The sequence below is a fragment of the Pristis pectinata genome, chromosome 10, assembly GCF_009764475.1.
Source record: "Pristis pectinata isolate sPriPec2 chromosome 10, sPriPec2.1.pri, whole genome shotgun sequence".
NCBI classification, from domain to species: domain Eukaryota; kingdom Metazoa; phylum Chordata; class Chondrichthyes; order Rhinopristiformes; family Pristidae; genus Pristis; species Pristis pectinata.
The window spans coordinates 90959729-90981817 of record NC_067414.1 but is presented as its reverse complement, the minus strand read 5'-3'; the positions used below and the strand labels follow the sequence as shown (position 1 = coordinate 90981817).

Here is a 22089-nt window from a genome sequence, read left to right as displayed (position 1 = left end):
CAGCAATTGCTCAGAGCCCACTGGCAGAAATAAAAGCCACAAAAAAGTCAATCAAAGCCAAAGCCAATCTATTTTCCGCAGCATGGAATCACAGATATTTGCAGAATAGGAGACCATTCAGCCCACTATGGCTATGCTGGTCGAAAATTGACCAAATTAATCCCATTTCCCCACTCCTGGTCCATAGCTTTCCAAGGCTCTTTTGACGGTTTCTACCTCCACCACCCTTTCAGGGCAATGAGTTCGAAACCCCTACCACTCATTGAATAATAAATTTTTTTTTCATAATTCCCTTCCACCAGTAGAATCAACTAACATCCCTCTATTCTATCTTAAAGAAGGTCAGTCAGAGAACAGTACCACACACAAGACCATCCAACCAATGAGCTGTCTAAAGCAAATACTTTAAATCCAATTTGACCAGGTATTTCTTTTTAGACTGTACTCCTAATAGACTACAGTGCTCACAAGTGCTTCGGAAGGACTATTACCATAGTGTATGGTGCATTGTGTTTAAGTTACTGAACTAGACTAATTATCTTATGACACCAGTTAAAAAGCCACAATGAAAACTAGAGAATTTAAATTTTATTTATAAAGCAAACCAGGATGAGAAGGCTCACATTAATATTGGCAATTGTGATAGAAATGATTGTTTAATCCATAGGGTTTGCTAATTCCCTGTTTCCATTTGAAACAGCAGGAGGCCATTTGGCCCATTGCATCTATGCCGGCTCACTAGATCAATCCTATTTCCCGCCACTAATTTCCCCTGTAACCAACAGTCTCTCCCCCTTCCCCCCCACCCCCAGATTCTACCACTCAGCTATACACTAGGGGCAATTTACAGCAGCCAATTAACCTACCAACCTGCACGTCTTCAGAAGGAAACTGGGGCACCAGAGGAAATCCACACAGTCACAGGGAAAACATGGGTCACTGGTGCAGTAAGGCAGCAGCTCTTGCCAGCTAATGCTATTCAGGGAAGCATATTTGCCTTCCTCACCTGATCTGGCCTGTGGGCATGGGTCCAGCCTACACCAATTAGGTTGACACTCCACTGCATTCTCAAATAGGCTAGCAAAGCATTCAATTCAAGAGCAGCTAAAGATTTGCCAATAACCTCACATGCCAGGCAAGCTCACATCTCTTTCAAGAATCGAACGCACATCTGGCTTTGATTTCTGTTGGTGGGCTTGGAGCAATTGGTGAGTAAAAGCTGGAAATTGGCTCACTGAGCTCAAGCAACACACAAAGCGCTGGGGGAAGTCAGCAGGTCAGGCAGCATCTGTGGAGGGAAATGGACAGTGGACGTTTCAGGCCAGGACCCTTCATCAGGACTGGAGAGAAAGGGGGGAGATGGCCAGAATAAAAAGGTGGGGGGAAGGAGTGGAGCAAGCTTTACAGCATCTGCAGTCTCTTCTGTCTTCATTGAGCTCAAGGCTCAGTTTCCCAGGATACCATATTAATAGCCCTAAGGTACCTAACTTCTCACACAAGCACACAGGCACGCGCACACACACACACACACACACACACACACACACACACACATGCGCACACAGGCATGCGCACACAGGCATGCGCACACAGGCATGCGCACACAGGCACACAGAGTCTTAAATCCCATCAGGCAGAAGATACAAAAGCCTGAAAACCAGCACTACCAGACTCAAGGACAGCTTCTATCCTGCTGTTATAAGGTAAGATATCCTTATTAGTCACATGTACATCAAAACACACAGTGAAATGCATCTTTTGCATAGAGTGTTCTGGGGGCAGCCCGCAAGTGTCTCCACACTTCTGGCGCCAACATAGCATGCCCACAACTTCCTGACCCGTACATCTTTGGAATGTGGAAGGAAACCAGAGCACCTGGAGGAAACCCATACAGACACAGGGAGAATGTACAGACTCCTTACAGACAGCGGCCGGAATTGAACCTGGGTCGCTGGCGCTGTAATAGCGTGACACTAACCACTACACTACCGTGCCTCTTGAATAGACCTCTGGTACAATAAAGAACTCTTGACCTCACAATCTACCTCGTCGTGGTCCTTGCACCTTTTTTGTCTCCCTGCACTGAACTTCCTCTGTAAACTTTAACAGTATATTCTTCAACCTGTTATTTCTTTTCCCTTTGTGCTACCTCAATGTACCCATGTATGGCATAATCTGTCTGGATGGCACGCAAAACAGAAGTTTTTCACTGTATCTCAGTACATGTGACAATAATAAACCAGTTACCAATTGCCATCTATGAAATGCTCTGTAGTTTCTCCCCCAGGCTACTCCAACAGTACCCACTGAGCCACACCCTCTTCCATGACAACTTGACATACCCCTAGCCTTGGAAGTTGCTCCTCGACCATGCTATGAGGGGGTCCACCAACACACGAGGAACTGCTGTTTGTTACTGAACAACTTAGTAATGTGGGATGAAAGTGATGTGGAAGTGAAAGCACTCAGTCTAAAAGTGTGCCCCAATTTGACTCTATGTCCAAAGAGCTGCCAGGGATAAAGGGTTAAGGGTCCGCAAAAAGTGCCAGCTTAAAGTCCATCCCTCTCTGTGACTCTAACACTATCTTTTCCTTTTTACCACCTCGATGTACTTATGTAGGGCATGACAACAAAGTTTTTCACTGCATTTCAGTCCATGTGACAAGAGTAAACCAACACCAATGCCTCACCTCACCTACAGCAGAGGACAGACAAGCATCTCACTTCCTACCTTGGTCAATTAACGCCAGTTCCCGGTTCTCTCCTTCTGACCCATCGCTGGTGTCCTCATCGCTCGCTGAGTAGGATATCTACAGAGACAAGTTGGGAGGTGAGACACTTAACAGAAGAGAGGAGGAGGACCGGACTCGTCAACTGTGTTTATGGGAGGGGCATCGTTGACCTTGCTGTAGATAAGGCAGATAGGCCCAGGTGACTATTACAAGCAGGGTGGGCAACTCTGCTTAGGTCCCGTGACTTACTGCCTCAAAGCACATTACTCACCGGTCACGTCAAAGAAAAGCAGGGCTTCCCAATGTACTTGAACAAAAGCCTCACCACTTCACACTTGATAAAATATACCCCTTCCCCACCCAACCAACTCCCAACAGGTGACTCAGGGACCGAGTTAGGATGGTCTGGCAAATTAGTTATTCGTTTGTTGGAATGGGGGGTTCCGGTCAATGCCAACATTTATTGCCCAAAACTAATTGCCCCCTCTCCCCACCCCCAAGAGGGGTTCCAGGATTTATTCCCAGCAATGTTGAAGCAACTGTGCTATATTTCCAAATCAGGATAGTGTGTGATGGAGGGGAACGTGCAAATGGTGGCTCTCCCACTGCTCTTTATTGTAGAGGTCATGGCTTTAGGATGTAAAGCAAAACTTCAATAATCCAGTATCCCACTGTTTGGACATTCCAATGGCTCGGCATCTGGTTCACCATATTCTGTCTTCCACACTCCCTTTAAACTCACCACGACCCCATTTCCCACACTCCCTTTAAAATCACCGGGGCCCCATTTCCCACTTGCCCTTTAAACCTACCGGGACCCTGTTTCCCACACTCCCTTTAAACCCACCAGTGCCCCATTTTCCCACACTCCCTTTTAACCCACCAGGACCCCATTTCCCACACTCCCTTTAAACTCACCAGGACCCCGTTTCCCACACTCCCTTTAAACCCACCAGGACCCCATTTCTCACACTCCCTTTAAACCCACCAGGACCCCGTTTCCCACACTCCCTTTAAACCCACCAGGACCCCATTTCCCACACTCCCTTTAAACCCACCAGGACCCCATTTCCCACACTCCCCTTAAACTCACCTGGACCCCGTTTCCCACACTCCCTTTAAACTCACCAGGACCCCGTTTCCTACACTCCTTTTAAACTCACCGGGACCCCGTTTCCCCTGCTCCCTTTATGCTCTCATGGACCCCCGTTTCCAGTAACATTGAGAAAAGTGAAATAAAACTGTGTTGGCTACTAACATGAGCAACATCCAATAGACCGGAAAGTCTGCTGGTCCGACACCACCAAAGTCCCGAGAGTGCCGGATTATTGGAATTTTACTGTCTCTAAGCCAAGGCCTAGGCAGTGCACTTTGTAGATGGTACATGTTGTAATCACGGTGCTTCAGTAGTGCAGACAGCACAGCTAGTATTTCAAGAATTTTTTTAAATTAATGTTCACCTTTTTGTGAACTTCCCAACTAAAATACCACAGAATTATTGAAGCCCCATGAACTCTCTGTAACCTTTAATGCCCCTCCTTCCCAGAGGGTCTGGCTTGATGAGCAATGAGTTCCCTACTAAATGAACCCCAGTGTGGGACCCACTGGCTGAAAATATCCCGACCATCTTTGCTGTCCAGCACCTTCCTGCACTGATTGGACGGCTCAGTAACAACCCAATATTCCTCACCAGCCAACCAACCATTCACTTCCTTCACATATTTATATCCAGTCTGACTAACCCAGTGGGTCTGAGTTACCATTGCATAGTTGGTCCATGCTGAACTAAATCGGAACAAAGATTACCTGCAGCCAATCTTCACCACTGTGCTCATGCTTTGACCCAAGATGCAGACAATGATACTTGCTGTCAAGCATTGTCCCTTCCACAAATTCAGGGGTGGTCTGGCAACAACGAACTCACTTGCCTCCAAAGAAATAAATTTACCACAAAACAAGAAAGTCCTAAAGACATGCAGGTTGGTAGGTCAACTGACCACTGTGAATTGCCCCTAGTGTGTGGGTGAGGGGTAGGATCTGGGGGGAGTTAAATGGGAATGTGGGGAGCCATAGAGGGATACGGCAACCAGAATGGACCAGGTTCAATCCTGATCTTGGGTGCTGTCTGTGTGGAGTTTGCACGCTCTCCCTCTAACTGCGTGAATTTCCTTTGGGCGCTCCAGTTTCCTCCCACGTCCCAAAGACGTGCGGGTTGGTAGGTTAATTGGCCGCTGTACATTGCCCCTGGTGTGTAAGTGAGTGGGAGAACCTGGGGGGAGTTGATGAGAATGTCAGGAAGATTAAACAAAATGAGGATTAACATGGGATTCATGTAAATGGTGGTTGACGGTCGGTGAAGATTCAGTGGGCCATTGGGTCCACTTCCATGCTGAATGTCTATGGCTCTATGACTAAATGACCTCAATATTATTCAAAGGTATAACTTCATTCCTGGGATGTGTACATTGCCAGCAAGTGCAGCAGCTGGGTCCATTTCCAAGTTACTCTGAGGGTTTTGGCAAGGTGAACCTTCAGTTTCTTGAATTGATGCTCTTGCAACATCATTAACGCAGGAGTTTCTGAGCTTTGGTCCAGGGGCAAGCAAAGGATGGGCAATATACTTCCAAGTCAGGATGGATGATGATATAGATAGATATACTGTAGATATCTTTTTATTAGTCACATGTACATCGAAACACACAGTGAAATGCATCTTTGCGTAATGTTCTGGGGGCAGCCCGCAAGTGTCGCCACGCTTCCGGCACCAATATAGCATGCCCACAACTTCCTAACCCGTACGTCTTTGGGATGTGGGAGGAAACCGGAGCACCCGGAGGAAACCCACGCAGACACACGGGGAGAACATACAAACAAGACAGGGGCCGGAATTGAACCCGGGTCACTGGCGCTGAAATAGTGTTGCGCTAACCACTACACTACCATGCCTGCCAGTGGTGTGCCTCTTCATGATGGTACTGGTCCCGTACATTTCCAGATAGAATGGTCCTTTGGTTCGGCTTATGGCTGGCACAGAATGTGCCATTAAAGCACCAGAACCTGTACTTTCAAACTTCTTTACATAGAAGGCCATTCAGACATCATGTCTATGCTGGCTCACAGAGCAATCCCATCCCCCTCTCATTTTCTCTGTAACCTATTCTCCCCATTTCTATTCCCACACCCCCACCCCCAAGATTCTACCACTCACCAATATTAGGGGAGTAATTTACAGCAGCCAATTAACCTACCAACCCACACGTCTTTGGGATGTGGGAGGAAGCCGGAGCATCTGGGGGTAAACCCATGTGGTCATGGGGAGGTCGTGCAAACTCCACACAGGCAGCACCGGAGGTCAGGATTGAACACAAGCTGCTGAGCTATGAGGCAGCTCCAAGCCCTATTGTCACTATCCAGGAAATTGTTTGAAATATGTACAATCTTTCAGAGAGTTCAAATCTCTGAATGAGTGAAGGAAGTCATCCGAATTACCTTTCTGCTAATGTTAATTTGGCTTACAGGTAATATCCTGGATTTAATTTGGTCTATAAATAAGTGCTACTTAGCACATTATACTTTAATGAGATCCTATTTTCAGCAGGTAATACCGTGACCTTAAGCTGAACGTTACCACCACACATTATGACCACTAGTTCAAACCAAGAAACACACATTTACACACACACCCCTCGCAAATGCCTTAAAGCACTTGGCAATGACTGGCTATATCTAAGAAACCACAGCAGTTCTTTTCCACATAGACCAAGAACATAGAGGTGAGCAACTCCTACTGGTTTGTTAACTGGTGTTGGTTAAAAAGGATGAATTTTTAATGGCCATTATAATTAAAACCAAATGGTCATACCTAAATTCTGGGGGTTCCCAAAAAAATGTAAACACTTGCATTAATCCAGGTCCGTTCACATCCCTCTCCCAATAGCTACTGAAACACTTTGAAAGACCAGTCACTGCTGTAACATGGGAAAACGTATCAGCCAATTTGTGCACAGCAAGCTCCCACATGGGAATGCCACAATTTGAGGGCAGCACAGTGGCACTTCAAGTGAGGCTGCAGCGGCCTGGGTTCAATCCTGACCTCCAGTGCTGACTGTGTGGAGTTCTCCCTGACCTCTCTGTTTTCCTCCCACAGCCCAAAGACGTGCCGGGTGTGAGGTTAACTGTGCGCTGTAAATTGTGCCCAGAGGTGTGGGTGAGAGGTGGAATCTGGGTGGAGTTGGTGGGAATGTGGGGAGAATAAAAAGGGATTAGTGTAGGATTAGGGTAAATGGATGTTTGATGGCCGTTGCATACTTGATGGGCTGAAGGGCCTTTGTCCCTACTCATAGTATCATGGTCATAGAAATGCAGCAACAGGCCCACCAACCACCCATTTACACTAATCCTACATTTATCCTATTTATTAATTCTCCCACATTCTCATCAACTCTTCCCAGATTCTAGCACTCAACTACACACTAGGGGCAATTTATAGCGGCCAATTAACCCACTGAAACGCACGTCTTTGAGATGTGGGTGGAAACCGGAGCACCCCGGGTGGAAACTCACGCAGCCGCAGGGAGAACATGCAAACTTCACACAGACAGCACCCGAAGTCAGGATTGAACCTGGGTCTCTGGCGTTATGAGGCAGTGGCTCTGCCCGCTGCGCCACTTTGCCACTTACGGTATATGACTCCAATCTGACTTCAGTTATATTGATCAAGGATAAGCATTGCCCAGGAAATCAGAGAGAAATCCCCTGTAGGCAGGCACGGTAGTGTAGCAGTTAGCGTAATGCTTTACAGCACTAGCGACCCGGGTTCAATTCCGGCTGTTGTCTGTAAGGAGTTTGTACGTTCCCCCCGTGTGTCTGCGTGGGTTTCTTCCAGGTGCTCCGGTTTCCTCCCACATTCCAAAGACATACAGGTTAGGAAGTTGTGAGTGTGCTATGTTGGCGCCGGAAGCGTGGCGACACTTGCATTTAAGGTGAGTGGGGGTAATTTCAAAGGGGATGTGCAGGGCAAGTTTTTACACAGAGAGTATTGGGTGCCTGGAATGCACTGCCAGGGGTGGTAGTGGATGCAGATATGATACAGGCGTTTTTTGGGAAAGGCATGCGAAAGGAGCTAAATGAATGCAAGTGTTTAAGTTTTTTGGGAACCCTGGTCTTTAGGTGTGATCGTTTGGTTTTAATTATAATGGCCATTAAAAATCCATCCATTTTAACCAACACCAGTTAACAAACCAGAAGGAGTTGGTCATCTCTGTGTAGAAAGCAGATAATGTGCATGACCTTAACAAAATGCAGTGGAATGAGTCTAGTTTATAAACACTAAGTCCCTCCACAGTTTAGTCATCTCCTTCTGCCAACTGAGTCAAGTCACGTCCAGTTTATTGTCATGTGCACAAGTACGGTGAGGTACAGGTGCAATGAAACACTTGCCTGCAGCAACACCTAGCAGATCAAAGGCCTCCTTTTCGACTGGTCAGCTAGTAGTCTCAGAGAGACAACTAGTTCCTCACAACAGGAACCAACAGTGCAACATGAAATCCCGGTGCGCAAGTCAGATCCGTATCCGTCCTCCCCATCTCCAGTCACACCCCAGCAGGATAGATTCAAATCAAGTTCCCAGGAAGCAATTGCTAAATTAGTGCTAGGCTGTTCAAGGGCTAAAACATCTTGACACAAAAGCATCATGAAAATATATATATATCATAGTGACTCAAAATTTTTGGATTAGTCTTTCAAAACCGCACTACAGTACTAACTGACTGCAGTTTTTCTTCTATAAAAGATATTTTACCTGACCTGATCCAATTCAAACATTGTGCAACCTTGGGTGTCTCAATATCAATGTGCGTCTGCACAAGACTGAAGAGCAAAGTAATGCTGCAGAGACTGTAAATCTGGAATAAAAACAGGGAATGCCAGAAAAGCAAACCACGTTGACATTTCAGATAGCTGAGTGTCCCCAACATTCTCTGTGTTATTTTTAGTTTATTGCAGTTTACGCAATTGGCACACTTTACATGAGAACATAGAAGTATAAGCAGGAGTAGGCCATCTGGCCCGTCGAGCCTGCTCCGCCATTCAATAAGATCATGGCTGATCTGGCCATGGACTCAGATCCATCTACCTGCCTTTTCCCCACAACCTTAATTCCCCTACTATGCAAAAATCTATCTAACTGTGTCTTAAATACATTTAATGAGGTAGCCCCTACTGCTTCCTTGGGCAGAGAATTTCACAGATTCCACTGCTCTCTGGGAAAAACAGTTCCTCCTCATCTCCATCCTAAATCTACTCATGAGGCTATGTCCCCTCGTTCTAGTCTCACCTACCAGTGGAAACAACTTTCCTGCCTCTATCTTATCTATCCCTTTCATAATTTTATATGTTTCTATAAGATCCCCTCTCATTCTTCTGAATTCCAGCGAGTATAGTCCCAGGCGACTCAATCTCTCCTCACAGGCTAACCCCCTCATCCCCGGAATCAACCTGGTTAACATCCTCTGCACCACCTCCAAAGCCAGTATATCTTTCCTCAAGTAAGGAGACCAGAACTGCAAGCAGTATTCCAGATTTGTGTGGAATTAACTGCACAGAATTCGGTTCAACACTTCAGGGCAGGCTCCTCTAATTGCCTTTTTCCACTCCGCCTCCATGTCCTTCTAATTCCTTCTCCTTCACGTTAGCACCAAGCCTCTCCATGGACACGTCAATCCTTTCCAATTCAACCAATCCATGTAGTAGCGAGTTAAGAATATAAGAACATTAGGACATTAAAGCAGGATTAGGCCATATGGCTTCTTCAGCCTGCATCACTGCTCAATGTTCATGACTTATCTTCTACCTCAATTCCAATCTCCTTGGAGTCCACTCTATCAATCTTAAGCCACCATCAAGAGTAATGAATTCTAAAATTTCATAGCCTCATTGCAATGGGAAGAAATTTCTTGCCCTGAATTTTAGACAATGGCACTAAATTTCCCAGAAGGCCCCAAGTTGAGAAGGATATGGGCCAAACGCAGGCAAATGGGACTAGCTCAGGATGGCACACTGGTCGGTGTGTACAATTTGGGCTGAAGGGCCTGTTTCCGTGCTGTATAACTCTATGACTTCATTTTATATTCTTCAGCAGTTCAGCATCTACCGTGTGACGTTCCAAATTTTGTATGTTTCAATGAGATCACCTCTCAATCTTCTGAAGCTCAGGAATGTGTCACCCTGACTCTCCTCACGGCGGAGGCTTCTCATTTCAGGAATCAATTCAGAGAACCTTCAATGCACACCGTGCTTCCATACAAAAATGAGACCATTTGACCCATCAAGTCTATGCCAGCTCACAGAGCAATTCCATCCCCCTACTCATTTCTTCCAAAGCATTTTCAGGTAAGCAAACTAAAACTGTACATGGCTTTGCAAATGTCATGTCAAAACTTATAGCTGTTCTATCCCAACTCCTTTACAATAAATGCCAGTATGTCATTTTCCTTTCTAATTACTTGATGTAATATTACATTAATTTTCTGGTAATGCGTACAAGTATATGTTGTAATCTCTCAACTTTTTTTTAAAAAGTCTCCTATTCTTCTAAGAAAGTGGATAATTTCACATTTCCTCACATCCTCTTTACATTTTGTTTACTGCATCCTCCTCATGGCCTACTTCACCATTAACCCAAACCCTCACGCAAGCTTGCATATCTCACAGGAAACCTCCACACCAGTCTTCCTGAATCTTATTTCTAACTGGTGTGTTTTAATTCATTCTCGGAATGTGAGTCTGATTTGCAGAGGCAGCTTTTACTGTCCATCCCTACATCAGAGTGGCTAGTGCAGAGGGCAGTGGTTAATCACTCTGGTTTGGATATAATCCAGACCTGATAAGGCTAAAGGTTTCTTTCCCTCAAGGTCATCAATGAACCAACTGCATTTTAATAACAGTCTTCACAGCAATTTGCTTTATTCCTTGAAGTTTCAAATGGAATTAAAATTCTTATCGCGTTAGCACCCACTGTAGTATTTGGCCAGGACTCTGGACTGCTGGACCAGTTTGTCTACTGTTTTCTTGTCTAGTAATAATCAGGATTATGAGCAATTTCACGAAACAATATTGCATGCATTAATTGAGACACAAAAGACAGCAGATGTTGGAACCTGGAGCAACAAGCAATCTGCTGGAAGAACTCAACGGGTCGAGCAGTACCTCAACCTGCTGAGTTCTTCCAACAGATTGTTTGCTGCATGGATTAATAATTGTATTAAGAATGTGGTAGTGCAACAAGAACAGCAATCTCTTTATAACCACAAATATCACAGTTGAACAGCCTCTATTCTGGTTTAATCTTAGGGTCGGACCACCAACTCCCAGAATTTCTCGAGTGGCACTTACTTTTATGTAATTGTTGTTGTAGGAACGAGAACGAGACAAAGGTATTATGGAGGCCAAAGTATCCCAAAATACACTGAGGTTTTGAAAGCCCTCTATTAGAACAACAGACCCTGTCCAATTAATAGGGGGAAATCCCTGCTGCTGTGAATGCTGGGATAATTCACTTCCATTAGCTGAACCGTTTTCTCTTCACTTACAAGTAGGAGCTCATAGACTTATACATCACGGAAACAGAAAACGTATACAGATCCCATACCACTTATCGTAAGCAGGCTAAACTCGAGAAATTAAAACAGAGGAAGGTGGGACGGAGGGTAAAATAAAAATGAAAAAAAAAGGGAATAAAAAACAGAAAAATGCTGGAAATATCAGCTGGTCAGGCAGCATCTGTGGCAAATTAAAGCTCTTTGACCTGAAACGTAAACCCTGTTTCTCCCTCCACAGATGCTGCCTGACCTGCTGAGTGTTTCCAGCATTCTCTGCTTTTATTTCAGATTCACAGCATCTGCAGTTGTTTTTTCCCCAAAGAATGGTACCATCCAAAACTACGAATACCAAGACAAACATAAATACTAGAAGTAGCATTTAAGAACATAGAACAGTACAGCACAGGACAGGTCCGTTGGCACATAATGCTGTGCTGAACTAATTAAACCAATGACTCCTAATTAATCTAATCCATCTTCCCCGCACATTGACCATATCCCTCCCTTCTCTGCATATTCATGTGTCTATCTAAGAGTCTCTTAAATACTCCTATGCTATCTGCCTCCACCACCACCCCTGACAGCGCATTCCAGGCACCCACCACTCTCTGTGTAAAAAACCTCCCCGCACATCTCCATTGTACTTTCCCCCTCTCTCTTTAAATGCATGCACTCTAGTATTAGACATTTCAATCCTGGGAGAAAGATACCGGCTGTCTACTCTGTCTATGCCTCGCACAATTTTATAAACGTCTATCAGAGATGTCCGTAGGGAAATGCTGCCGACCGGCACATTCCCGGCTGCAGGAGTACGTGCTGAGGGACGCACTGAAGCTGGGTGCAGCCAACGCAAGGGCTCAGTGGGGAAGGACTACAGTTTAGGGTTTTTCTGCCACTGGAGAGGGAGGGGCAGGGTCAGGCGAGGAAGCCCCTTAAATATTGTAAATACGGGATTGGGGTAGCCCCCCCCCCCCAGGGAGCCACATGAGTGGCATCGGTGCTGTGTTTTTTATATAAAAAGGTAACACTAATGATTGATCCGTACATGAATGTAAAGGTTTGCACTGTTTTATTGTTGTATATACAGTGTTTTTTATGATGAATAAAATTTATTTTGGAATTAAAAAAACATCTATCAGATCTGCCCTCAGCCTCCGCCACTCCAGAGAGAACAGCCCCATCTTGTCCAACCTCTCTTCACTGGAAACTAGATGGGCAAAGGGATAGGCATGGACATGGTGGGCTGAAGAGCCCCTTTCTGTGCTGTACGACTCTCTGACTATTCAGTGGGTAAGGCCCTCGATATTTCCAGCATTTTGTTTTGATACCATCTGTCTATCTATCCTCGCAACCCACAGAACAGGCGCACCGCGTTCCTTCAATCTATTTCCCAGCCCGGCCCCGCCCCGATTAAAAGCTATTGCTTCCCTGTTGCAAATCAGCTGCCTGGAAGCCACTCGAGTCCTGAAAGAGGAACCGTGATTCAGGGTGAACTTCAGCAGGAATATTTGTAGCTTCCAATGTCGTGAGGGTGAAGCAGGAAAGGAGATGAGGTGATCTTGACAACAGAGACAAATCTCACCCCAACTCAGCTTCTGCCGAGGTGCAAGAGGACAATTGACACCAGCTCAACTTTGCAGCACTGGCCTAAGTCTGCAAAGAATCGCACAGCCAGAACGAAGCTATACAGCACAGAAACAGGCCCTTCAGCCCAACCATGTCTACCTGAGCTAGTCCCACTTGCCTGCATTTGGCCCTTATCCCTCTAAACCCTTCCTATCCATGTACCTGTCCAAATGTCTTTTGAACATTGTGTAATTGCACCTGACTCCACCACTTCCTCTGGGAGCTCATTCCATATACCCATTGTGTGAAGAATTTGCCCCTCAGACCACTTTAAATCTTTCCCCTCTCACCTTAAACTTACACCTTCTAGTTATCAATGCACCATAGAAAGCTTCCTATCTGGATACATCACGGCTTGGTACGGCAACTGCTCTGCACGGGACTGCAAGAAACTGCAGAGAGTTGTGGACACAGCTCAGCACATCACAGAAACCAGCCTCCCCTCCATGGACTCTGTCTATACTTCTCGCTGCCTCAGTAAAGCAGCCAACATAATCAAAAGACCCCACCCATCCCGGACATTCTCTCCCCTCCCCTCTCCCATCAGGCAGAAGATACAAAAGTCTGAAAGGATGTACCACTAGGCGCAAGGACAGCTTCTATCCCACTGTTATAAGACTATTGAACAGTTCCCTAGTACAATAAGATGGACTCTTGACCTCACAATCTATTTTGTTATGACCTTCTACCTTATTGTCTACCTGCACTGCATTTTCTCTGTAACTGTAACACTTTAATCTGCATTCTGTATTGTTTTACTCTGTCCTACCTCAATGGACAGTGTAATGAATTGATCTGCATGAACAGTATGCAAGACAAGCTCAGTACATGTAACAATAGTAAACCAATTCCAATATAGACTTCCCTACCCTGGGAAAAAGACCGTGATCATTCACGTTATCTCTGCCCATTCAGGCAAGTTTTTTTACACTGAGATGGCAGGTGTCTGGAACGGGCTACCAGGGGCCGTAGTGGAAGCAGATACAGTAGTGGCATTCAAGAGGCTTTTAGATAGATGCATGAATATGCAGGGAATGGAGGGATATGAATCACGTACAGGCAGAAGGGATTAGTTTGGATCGGCACAGACACGGTGGGCAGAAGGGCCTGTTCCTGTTCTATGTTCTGGCAGCCACTGTAGTTATCAGGAAGATAGTGCTGCCTTATGATATTGTGTTTTCACACAATATTATCAAGGGCCATTCTCAGAACGACAGACACAAATCCACTCTCTATTGATCCAGCATTGTGACTTTGGCCTCCTCCAGTGCAGAGCCTACAGAAATACAATACTTCACACGCACTTAAGCTCTCGCAAGCTGCTGTATGACTATAAATAATAAAATAATAAGCTATTCTGTTACTGCAGACAGCCGCCATGCTGCTGGAGAGTTAGAAGTGCAAGGGCCGATCCCTGTGCAAAATTATCGCTTGGAAAAGCAGGGGAGGGGGAAGGTTGGAAGAGGAGAAAATAACACATGGTCAATGTTACTCCTGATATATGACAAGGTCTGTTCTTTTAGTTATTTTATTGGGGGACGGGAGAGGGAAGCAAAAATGTTTTATATTTAGATGATGCCCTTAACTTGGAAAAATACAACAAGATGCTTTGCAGGATCAATTACAGCAAGTTAAGGCAGATAACTAAAAGCAGGATCAGAGGCAAGTTTTGCCTTGGGAGAAAAAAAGAGGAACGGGAGGTAGAGGGATTTAGGGAGGGAATTCCAGAGATTATAGTCTTGGCAGATTAAAGCATATTTGTTAATGCTGGGGAGATTAACTATGAGGATAATCAAGCAAGAGGAAAGAGAGGAGCCCAGATTTCTTAGAGGGCTATAGGGCTGGAGGAGATTACAGAAACAGAGGAGCGCGTGGAAGGACTTCAAAACAAACACAAACATTTTCAAATAAAGACCGCGCTTAATTAGGAGTCAATGTAGGTCGGCAAACACGAAAGTGATGGGTGAATGAGGCTTGGCTGGACTTGACAGCCAGTCCTTCAATCAACAATCCCATCAGCTTAGTTGAGACTCAGAACCTAGTTTATGGAGATTCAGGGAGGATTACTTCCTACTTATTATGACACAGAAGGAGGCAAGTGTGAGGAGATGCATTTTGGAAGGTTAAGTAAAGGTTGGACGCATACAGTAAATGGTGGGGCCCTCAGGAGGGCTGAGGAACAGAGGGGCCTTGGGGTATCTCCTGAAAGTAACAGCAGAGGTGGATAAGCTGACAAAGAAGGCAAATAGGATGTTTGTTTTCATCAGCCATGGCATTAGGATATAAGGATTGGAACATCATTACAACTTTATAAAACATTGGTTAGGCCACACCTATGTGCAGTTCTAGTCACCACACGAGGACGTGATTCCACTGGAGAGGCTGCAGAGGAGGTTCACCAGGGATGGAGCATTTCAGTTATGAGGAGAGACCGGAGAGACTTGGTCTGTTCTCCCTGGAGTGGAGGAGGCTGAGGGGTGACCTGACGGAGGTGCACAAAATTGCAGAGTTGCAAGAGACTGCCAATGCTGAAATCTGGAGCGACACACAAAAAGCACTGGAGGAAATCAGTGGGTCAGGCAGCATCTGTGGAGAGAGCTGTACAGACAATGTTTCGGGTCAAGGCCCTGCATCAGGATGACAAAATTAAGACGGGTGGAGATAGGGTAAATTGTAAGAATCTTTTCTCCTTGGAGGGGGTGTCTAAAACAACAGGCCAGAGGTATAAGGTGAGGGGTAGAAGGTTTGGAGGGGATCTCAGGGGGGATTCTTTTCACTCAGAGGGTAATTGGCATCTGGAACTCATTGCCTGAAGAGGTGGTGGAGGCAGATACCCTCACAAAAAGAAGTATCTAACAAGCATTTGAATCACCAAGGCACAGAAGTCTAAGGATCAAATACAGGTAAGTGGGACTAATACAGATAAGTACAATGGTCAGCATCAACATGGTGGGCTGAAGGGCTCCACACTTCAGTCACTCTATGAGGCCACTGGGCCAATCAGGTCTATGCCAGCCACCACCAGAGGTGACCCATTCACCCCTCCTTATTTCCTTGCCTAACCTTTCTGACATTAACTCTGTTTCTCTCTTCACAGGGGCAGCCTGACCTACTGAGTGTTTTCAGCATTATTTTGTTATTATTTTAAAACAGGATTAGTGTAATTGAGAGCTTGCTGGTGGCAGGGACTCGGTGGGCAGGGACTCAGTGGGCCGAAGAACCTATTTCTGTGTTGTATGACTGTATGACTCCAGATTGTTCACAATACTGTCCTGGAGATCACACTTTAGCTCCAGGCAACGCCAGGACAATGCAGCACAACTGCGAACCCAATGCTGTTCTAAGGGCCAAAACTCAAATCATTATGTAGCTGCTCATTAAAGATGCATACCTGTGATGCCCTTTAAAATCTGATGGCTTGCCAGCTCATTCATTCAGTGCCAGACCCTCAGTGATGCAAATCATGTTGACTGACCATATTCGGCAGGGCACTTGCAGCAATGTAGAATTAACCCAGGGCATTATGCCCCTTTGTACAAAGCATTAAACAATGTAATACATGAAAGTATATGAACAGGAACAGGCCAGTTGGCTCAACTGCTTAAAAAGTTGGATTTATATTCTGCGGTGTTTAGAAGAACGAACTTATTAAAAGATATAAAGATCCTCGGCTTCTTTTTTAACTTTTTTTTAAATTTTATTTACAGCATGGTAACAGGCCCTTCCGGCCCAACGAGTCTGCACCGCCCATTTTAAACCCAAATTAACCTACCCGTACATCTTTGCAATGTGGGAGGAAACCGGAGCACCCGGAAGAAAGCCACACAGACACAGGAGAACGTACAAACTCCTTCCAGACAGCGACGGGAATCAAACCCCGATCGCTGGCGCTGTAATAGCGTCGTGCTAACTGCTATGCTACCGTACCGTCTTATTTACCTTGCCAGGGTAGATGTTGAGATGTTTCCTCCAGTGGGAGAATAGTAACAAGGGGACATGGTTACAAGGTAGAGACACGAGAGACTGAAGATGTTGGAATCCGGAGCAACAAACAAGCTGCTGGAGGAACTCAGCGGGTCAGGCAATGTCTGTGGAGGCAGAGGGATGGTCAACAATTCGGGTCAAGGCCCTGCATCAGGACTGAGAGTGCAGAGGGAAGATAGCCAGTATAAAGAGGTGAGGGGGAGGGTTGAGGCAGGGGTTGGTAGGTGATGGGCGGAACCAGGTGAGGAGGGGGATGATGGGCAGATGGAGGATGGGGAGGGGTGGAATTGGGAGAGAGCAGCTCAAGTTAAGGAGCTGGTCATTTAAAATCGGGGTGCATAGGAACAGCTCACAAAAGGATAGTGAATCTCTGGCATTCTCTACCACAAAGGGTTGTGCAGGGTAGAACATTGTGTGTGTGTGTGTGTGTGTGTGTGTGTGGGGGGGGGGGGGGCTTATTTAAAGAGAAGATAAATTTTTGAAAGATAGGGTGTTGAGAACTATTGGGAACTGACACAGAAGAGGAGTTGAGGCCTGAAGGAGATCAGCCATAATCATATTGAATAGTGGGACAGGCTTGTGGGGCCAAATGGCCTATTCCTGCTATTTTTCCGTTTTCACTGGAAACTTCTGTCCATTTACAAACTTTCAGCTCATCAGTAAGTTCCCTTCTTCATCATCGATGATCCGAGTTTCCTTTTCAATGGATCTAAGCTATTTCCCTTCAGCTATTCCTGGTACTTTAAGGGGAAATTTAGGCAAAACCGCAAGTACTTTCTAAGTTTCTAAGTCCTTTCTAACCCTTCCCACCATCGAGGACATCTTCAAGAGGCGGTGCCCCAAGAAGGCAGCGTCCATCACTAAGGAACCTCACCATCCGGGACATGCCCTCTTCTCGTTACTGCCATCGGGGAGGAGGTACAGGAGCCTGAAGACCCACACTCAACGATTCAGGAACAGCTTCTTCCCCTTCCGCCATCAGAATTCTGAACAGTCCCTGAACCCATGAACACAACCTTGTTATTCCTTCTGTTCTGCACTACTTATTTATTTTTGTAATTTACGGCAATTTTATGTCTTGCACTGTACTGCTGCTGCAAAACAACAAATTTCATGTCATATAAGTCAGTGATAATAAATCTGAATCTGATTCTAATTCTGAAGTTGGGGCAGTGGTCACAGGGTGCAAACGTTGATTGATCGAGACAGATCAGTTTGGGCCAGGGTCTTTTACAGTGGATTTGGGATTGACCCAACCAGCAAATAAAATAGAGCCACAAGAGACAGGAATCTCCAGATGGTTTTGACCCAAAATGTCTACAATTCCTTTCCCTCCACAGATGCTGCTCAACCCTAAGTTCCTCCAGCAGATTGTTTGTTGCAGAGAATAAGATAGTCTGGTTCTTCTCCTGGTCTTTCCTTTAACCTTCACATCATGCCTCTTACCAGAGAGTGAACTCTGCTTAGGAGACTCAACAGGAATGACTGCAGAAGGGAAAATATAATGGGAAAAGAGAGGATTAACTAATACCAAGTGTGAAGTCATGCACTTTGGCAAGAGAAATCGAAAGGCAGATTATCTCTATTGAGAGAGACACAAGTGAGAAAGGTACAGAGAGTTCTTGCTGTTCTAGTGCATGAATAACAAAAAAGAAACCATGCGGGTCCAACGAGTCATTAAGGCAAATGGCATTTTGGCCCTAACTGCAAAAGGGTTGAAGTTTAAACATATGGGGGTTTTGTTACAATTGTACAGGGTGTTGGTGAGACCTTACGTGGAATGCTGTGCACAGCTTTAGTCCCCTTATCTAAAAAAAAGATATAGTAATGTTGGAAGCAAAAGAAAGGAGGTTCACCAGACCAACTCCTGGGACGAGAGGACTGTCCTGCCAAGAGACCCTAAACAGTTTAGGCCTCTATTCCTTGGAGTTAGGGGTGACATTCAAACATATGAGATCCTAAGGGGGCATCACAGGAGCTAATCCTGGGCAGTCCAGACACTGTCAACACTCTGCAGTTTCTGCTGGTTGGGAGTTATCAGTGAGGCTTCTTAGGAACATAAGGAACAGGAGCAAGAGTAGACCATTCGGCCCCTCAAACCTGCTCCACCATGCAATAAGATCATGGTTGATTCAGTCTTGGCCACAACTACTTTCTCATTTTGATCGGCAGTGGACAGGGTCAGCAGCCTTAAATTCCTGGGCATTAACATATCGGATGACCTGTCCTGGGCCCAGCCCATAGATGCGATTACAAGGACGATGTGCCAGCGTCTTTACTTTCTTGGAGGCTCAGGAAGTTCGGCTTGTCACCGAACACTCGAACAAACTTCCACAGATGTACTGTTGAAAGTATCCTGACTGGTTGCATCATGGTCTGGTACAGCAATTGGAATGCGCAGGAATGTAAGAAGCTGCAGAGAGTAGTGGACTCAGCCCAATAGATCACAGGGACATCCCTCCCCACCATCGGTAGTATCTACAGGAGGCGCTGCTTCAAGAAGGCAACATCCGTCATCAAAGATCCCCACCATCTGGGCCATGCCATCTTCTTGAAGCTACCTTCGGGCAGAAGTTACAGAAGCCTGAAGTCCCACACCACCAGGTTCAAGAACAGCAACTTCCCTTCAATCAGTTGGTTCTTGAACCAACCGGCACAACCCTAATCACTACAATTTAGCAAAACTATTACCACTTTGATCACTTTGCACTAAAATGGACTTTGTTTTTTTTTGTTCTGATTGTGTTCCTTCTTGTAAAAATTGTGTTTAATTTATTTTTTCTTGTGAATGCTGATTATCTGATGCTCTGTGCCTGTGATGCTGCTGCAAGTAAGTTTTTCATTGCACCTGTGCACACATGTACTTGTGCATATGACAAGAAACTCGACTTTGATTTACTGCCCATACCCCATATGGTTTAAATGTTTGTCAATCACCACCCTGAAAATATTCAATGACTCTGCTCTACAGTTCTCTAGGGTAGAGAACACCAAAAATTTTTGACCATTGAATGGATAACATTGTGAACCTCATCTTTACAGAATGGTCAAGATATCCAACAATAACTTTCCTGCCATAGTTTCGCTGGTGCTATTTAGGGATTAGTTCAATGGAGATGATCGACTAGATAAGGCAGTGGTGGATCCAACAGCTATCAGGTGCCATGGCACAGTTGGTGTGGACATCCCTGGGTTCCTCACTGGGACAATGATGTAACCTAGCTGGTGCCAAGCCTTGGAATCAATGGTTCTTTAACTTGACTTTGGTAGAATAGTATTGGTTCTGACAAGACTAATCCAAACATTGTCAGGATGTGGGCTCTGTTGCCAATGCTTCCAGAGGATTTTTCTGCCCTACATTACCATAAGATATAGAGGCCATTCAGCCCATCGAGTCTGCTCCGCCATTCAATCATGGCTGATATTTTTTCTCAACCCTATTCTCCTGCCTTCTCCCCGTAACCCTTAACCAATCAAGAACCTACCAATCTCTGCCTTAAATACACCCAATGACTTGGCCTCCACAGCCCTCTGTGGCAACAAATTCCGCAGATTCATCACCCTCTGGCTGAAGAAATTCCTCCTCATCTCGGTTCTAAAGGGGTGTCCCTTTATTCTGAGGATCCTAGACCCTGCTAATGGAAACATCCTCTCCGCATCCACTCTATCCAGGCCTTTCAGTATCTGGTAGGTCTCATTGAGATCCCCACCTCATCCTTCTGAATTCCATCGAGTATAGGCCCAGAGCCACCAACAGTATACCACCGAACATAAAGCATTTCAAGGCATCCCAGAAAGGCACTATATAAATATGAGTTATTATGAACAACAGTTTTGAATTGTTTTTTTGTTACTTTAAATTGACACATCTTAAGAGTTTCTTTAGGTTTAATTAATAATTCCTACTGAATATTAACAGGCAATTAACCAACACAAACAAATAGTTAACTGAATGGAAAGCAAAAGCATTGAGAGAGGGCGGTGTGCCCACGAAACTTGCCAAGTTTCTGCCTCCGTCATATGGCTCATTCACAAACTGACAGGGAGAGCTACGTACTCTGCAGCAAGTCTGGGGAACGGGGAAATTTACCTTAACGTGAAAAGGTTGGATCTCGTTCAGCGTCTGAGCTCTCATCTTCTTGGTTAAGATCTTCAGCATTGTGTGCACTTAAAACAAACAACCTCTGTGTACTTTTCGAAAGAAAATAAATTGAAGCCTTAAAATTACAAACAAAACAAAACCCCCCGAGAGTTGCAGCGAGTCTTGTGCATCGAGGCAGGAGATGCAGGAACTTGTTGACTTCACGTTCACCTCCAAGCCTCCACTGTTGCCACGATTTCTGGTTTACTGCGCGATGCAGCTGGGGGCGAGTCGGGTTCACGGCTTTAGACCTGGATCTGGCGTTGGGGGGAGGAGGAGGAGGAGGTGGTGGTGGGGGGGGGGGGGGGAGGGAGGTGGAAATGAGGGATTGATCCCGGGGTCTGCAAACTCCCCTCCCCTCCAGGCTAGAGTGGAGAACGAGGGGACGCTGTTTCTCCTTTCCGTCTCCACCACCACCGACCCTCCTCTCCCAGGCGCTGCCCTGTCACTTAACGGGATCGGGAATGGGAGAAGCTTGTCCTGCCCCGACCGCCTGCAACTGGTCGAGAAATAAAAGGAGGCAAGGCTCACATCTCACTCGGGGCGGGAGGGAGGGGAGGAGTTAAACCTTTAAATCAGCTTTCTATTTCCCCGAGATCTTGTTCTTTTCACACCCCCTGTTGGTTAGAGCGAAGATCTGGGGCTGCTGGCAAATTAGAAGTGTCTTTTTTGGGAGGGGGGATGTTCCCTGGAGTAATGAGCAGGTCCTGCCCACCGTGTCCAGGAGACTGGGTGACCTACAGAGGTGTATAAAATCATAAGGGGCATAGATAGGGTGAATGCTATAGGAAAGATGCCACTAAGCTGGAAAGAGTGCAGAGGAGATTTAGGAGGATGTTGCCCGGACTGGAAGGACTGAGTTATTGAGAGGTTGAGCAGGTTGGGACTTTTTTCACTGGAGCGTAGGAGAATGAGGGGTGATCTTATTGGTACTGGTATTGGTTTATTGTTGCCAATTGTACCAAGGTACAGTGAAAAACTTGTCTTGCATATGGTTCATACAGGTCAA

General features: G+C 45.7%; 1 protein-coding gene across 3 annotated transcripts in view; it reads right to left on the bottom strand.

Moving 5' to 3' along the window:
- The window catches only part of si:dkey-16j16.4 (uncharacterized), a 380812-nt gene extending 359259 nt beyond the window's left edge, over positions 1–21553 (bottom strand). For all 3 annotated transcript variants that reach the window (XM_052024174.1, XM_052024172.1, XM_052024173.1), the window contains exons 1-2: positions 21030–21553; positions 2732–2810 (exon numbers count right to left, since the gene is read on the bottom strand). In XM_052024174.1, coding sequence (XP_051880134.1) covers positions 2732–2810; positions 21030–21098 — 148 coding nt within the window. In that variant the 5' untranslated portion in view covers positions 21099–21553. The remainder of the gene's footprint in view (positions 1–2731; positions 2811–21029) is intronic.
- Between the last annotated feature and the right edge of the window lie 536 nt (positions 21554–22089).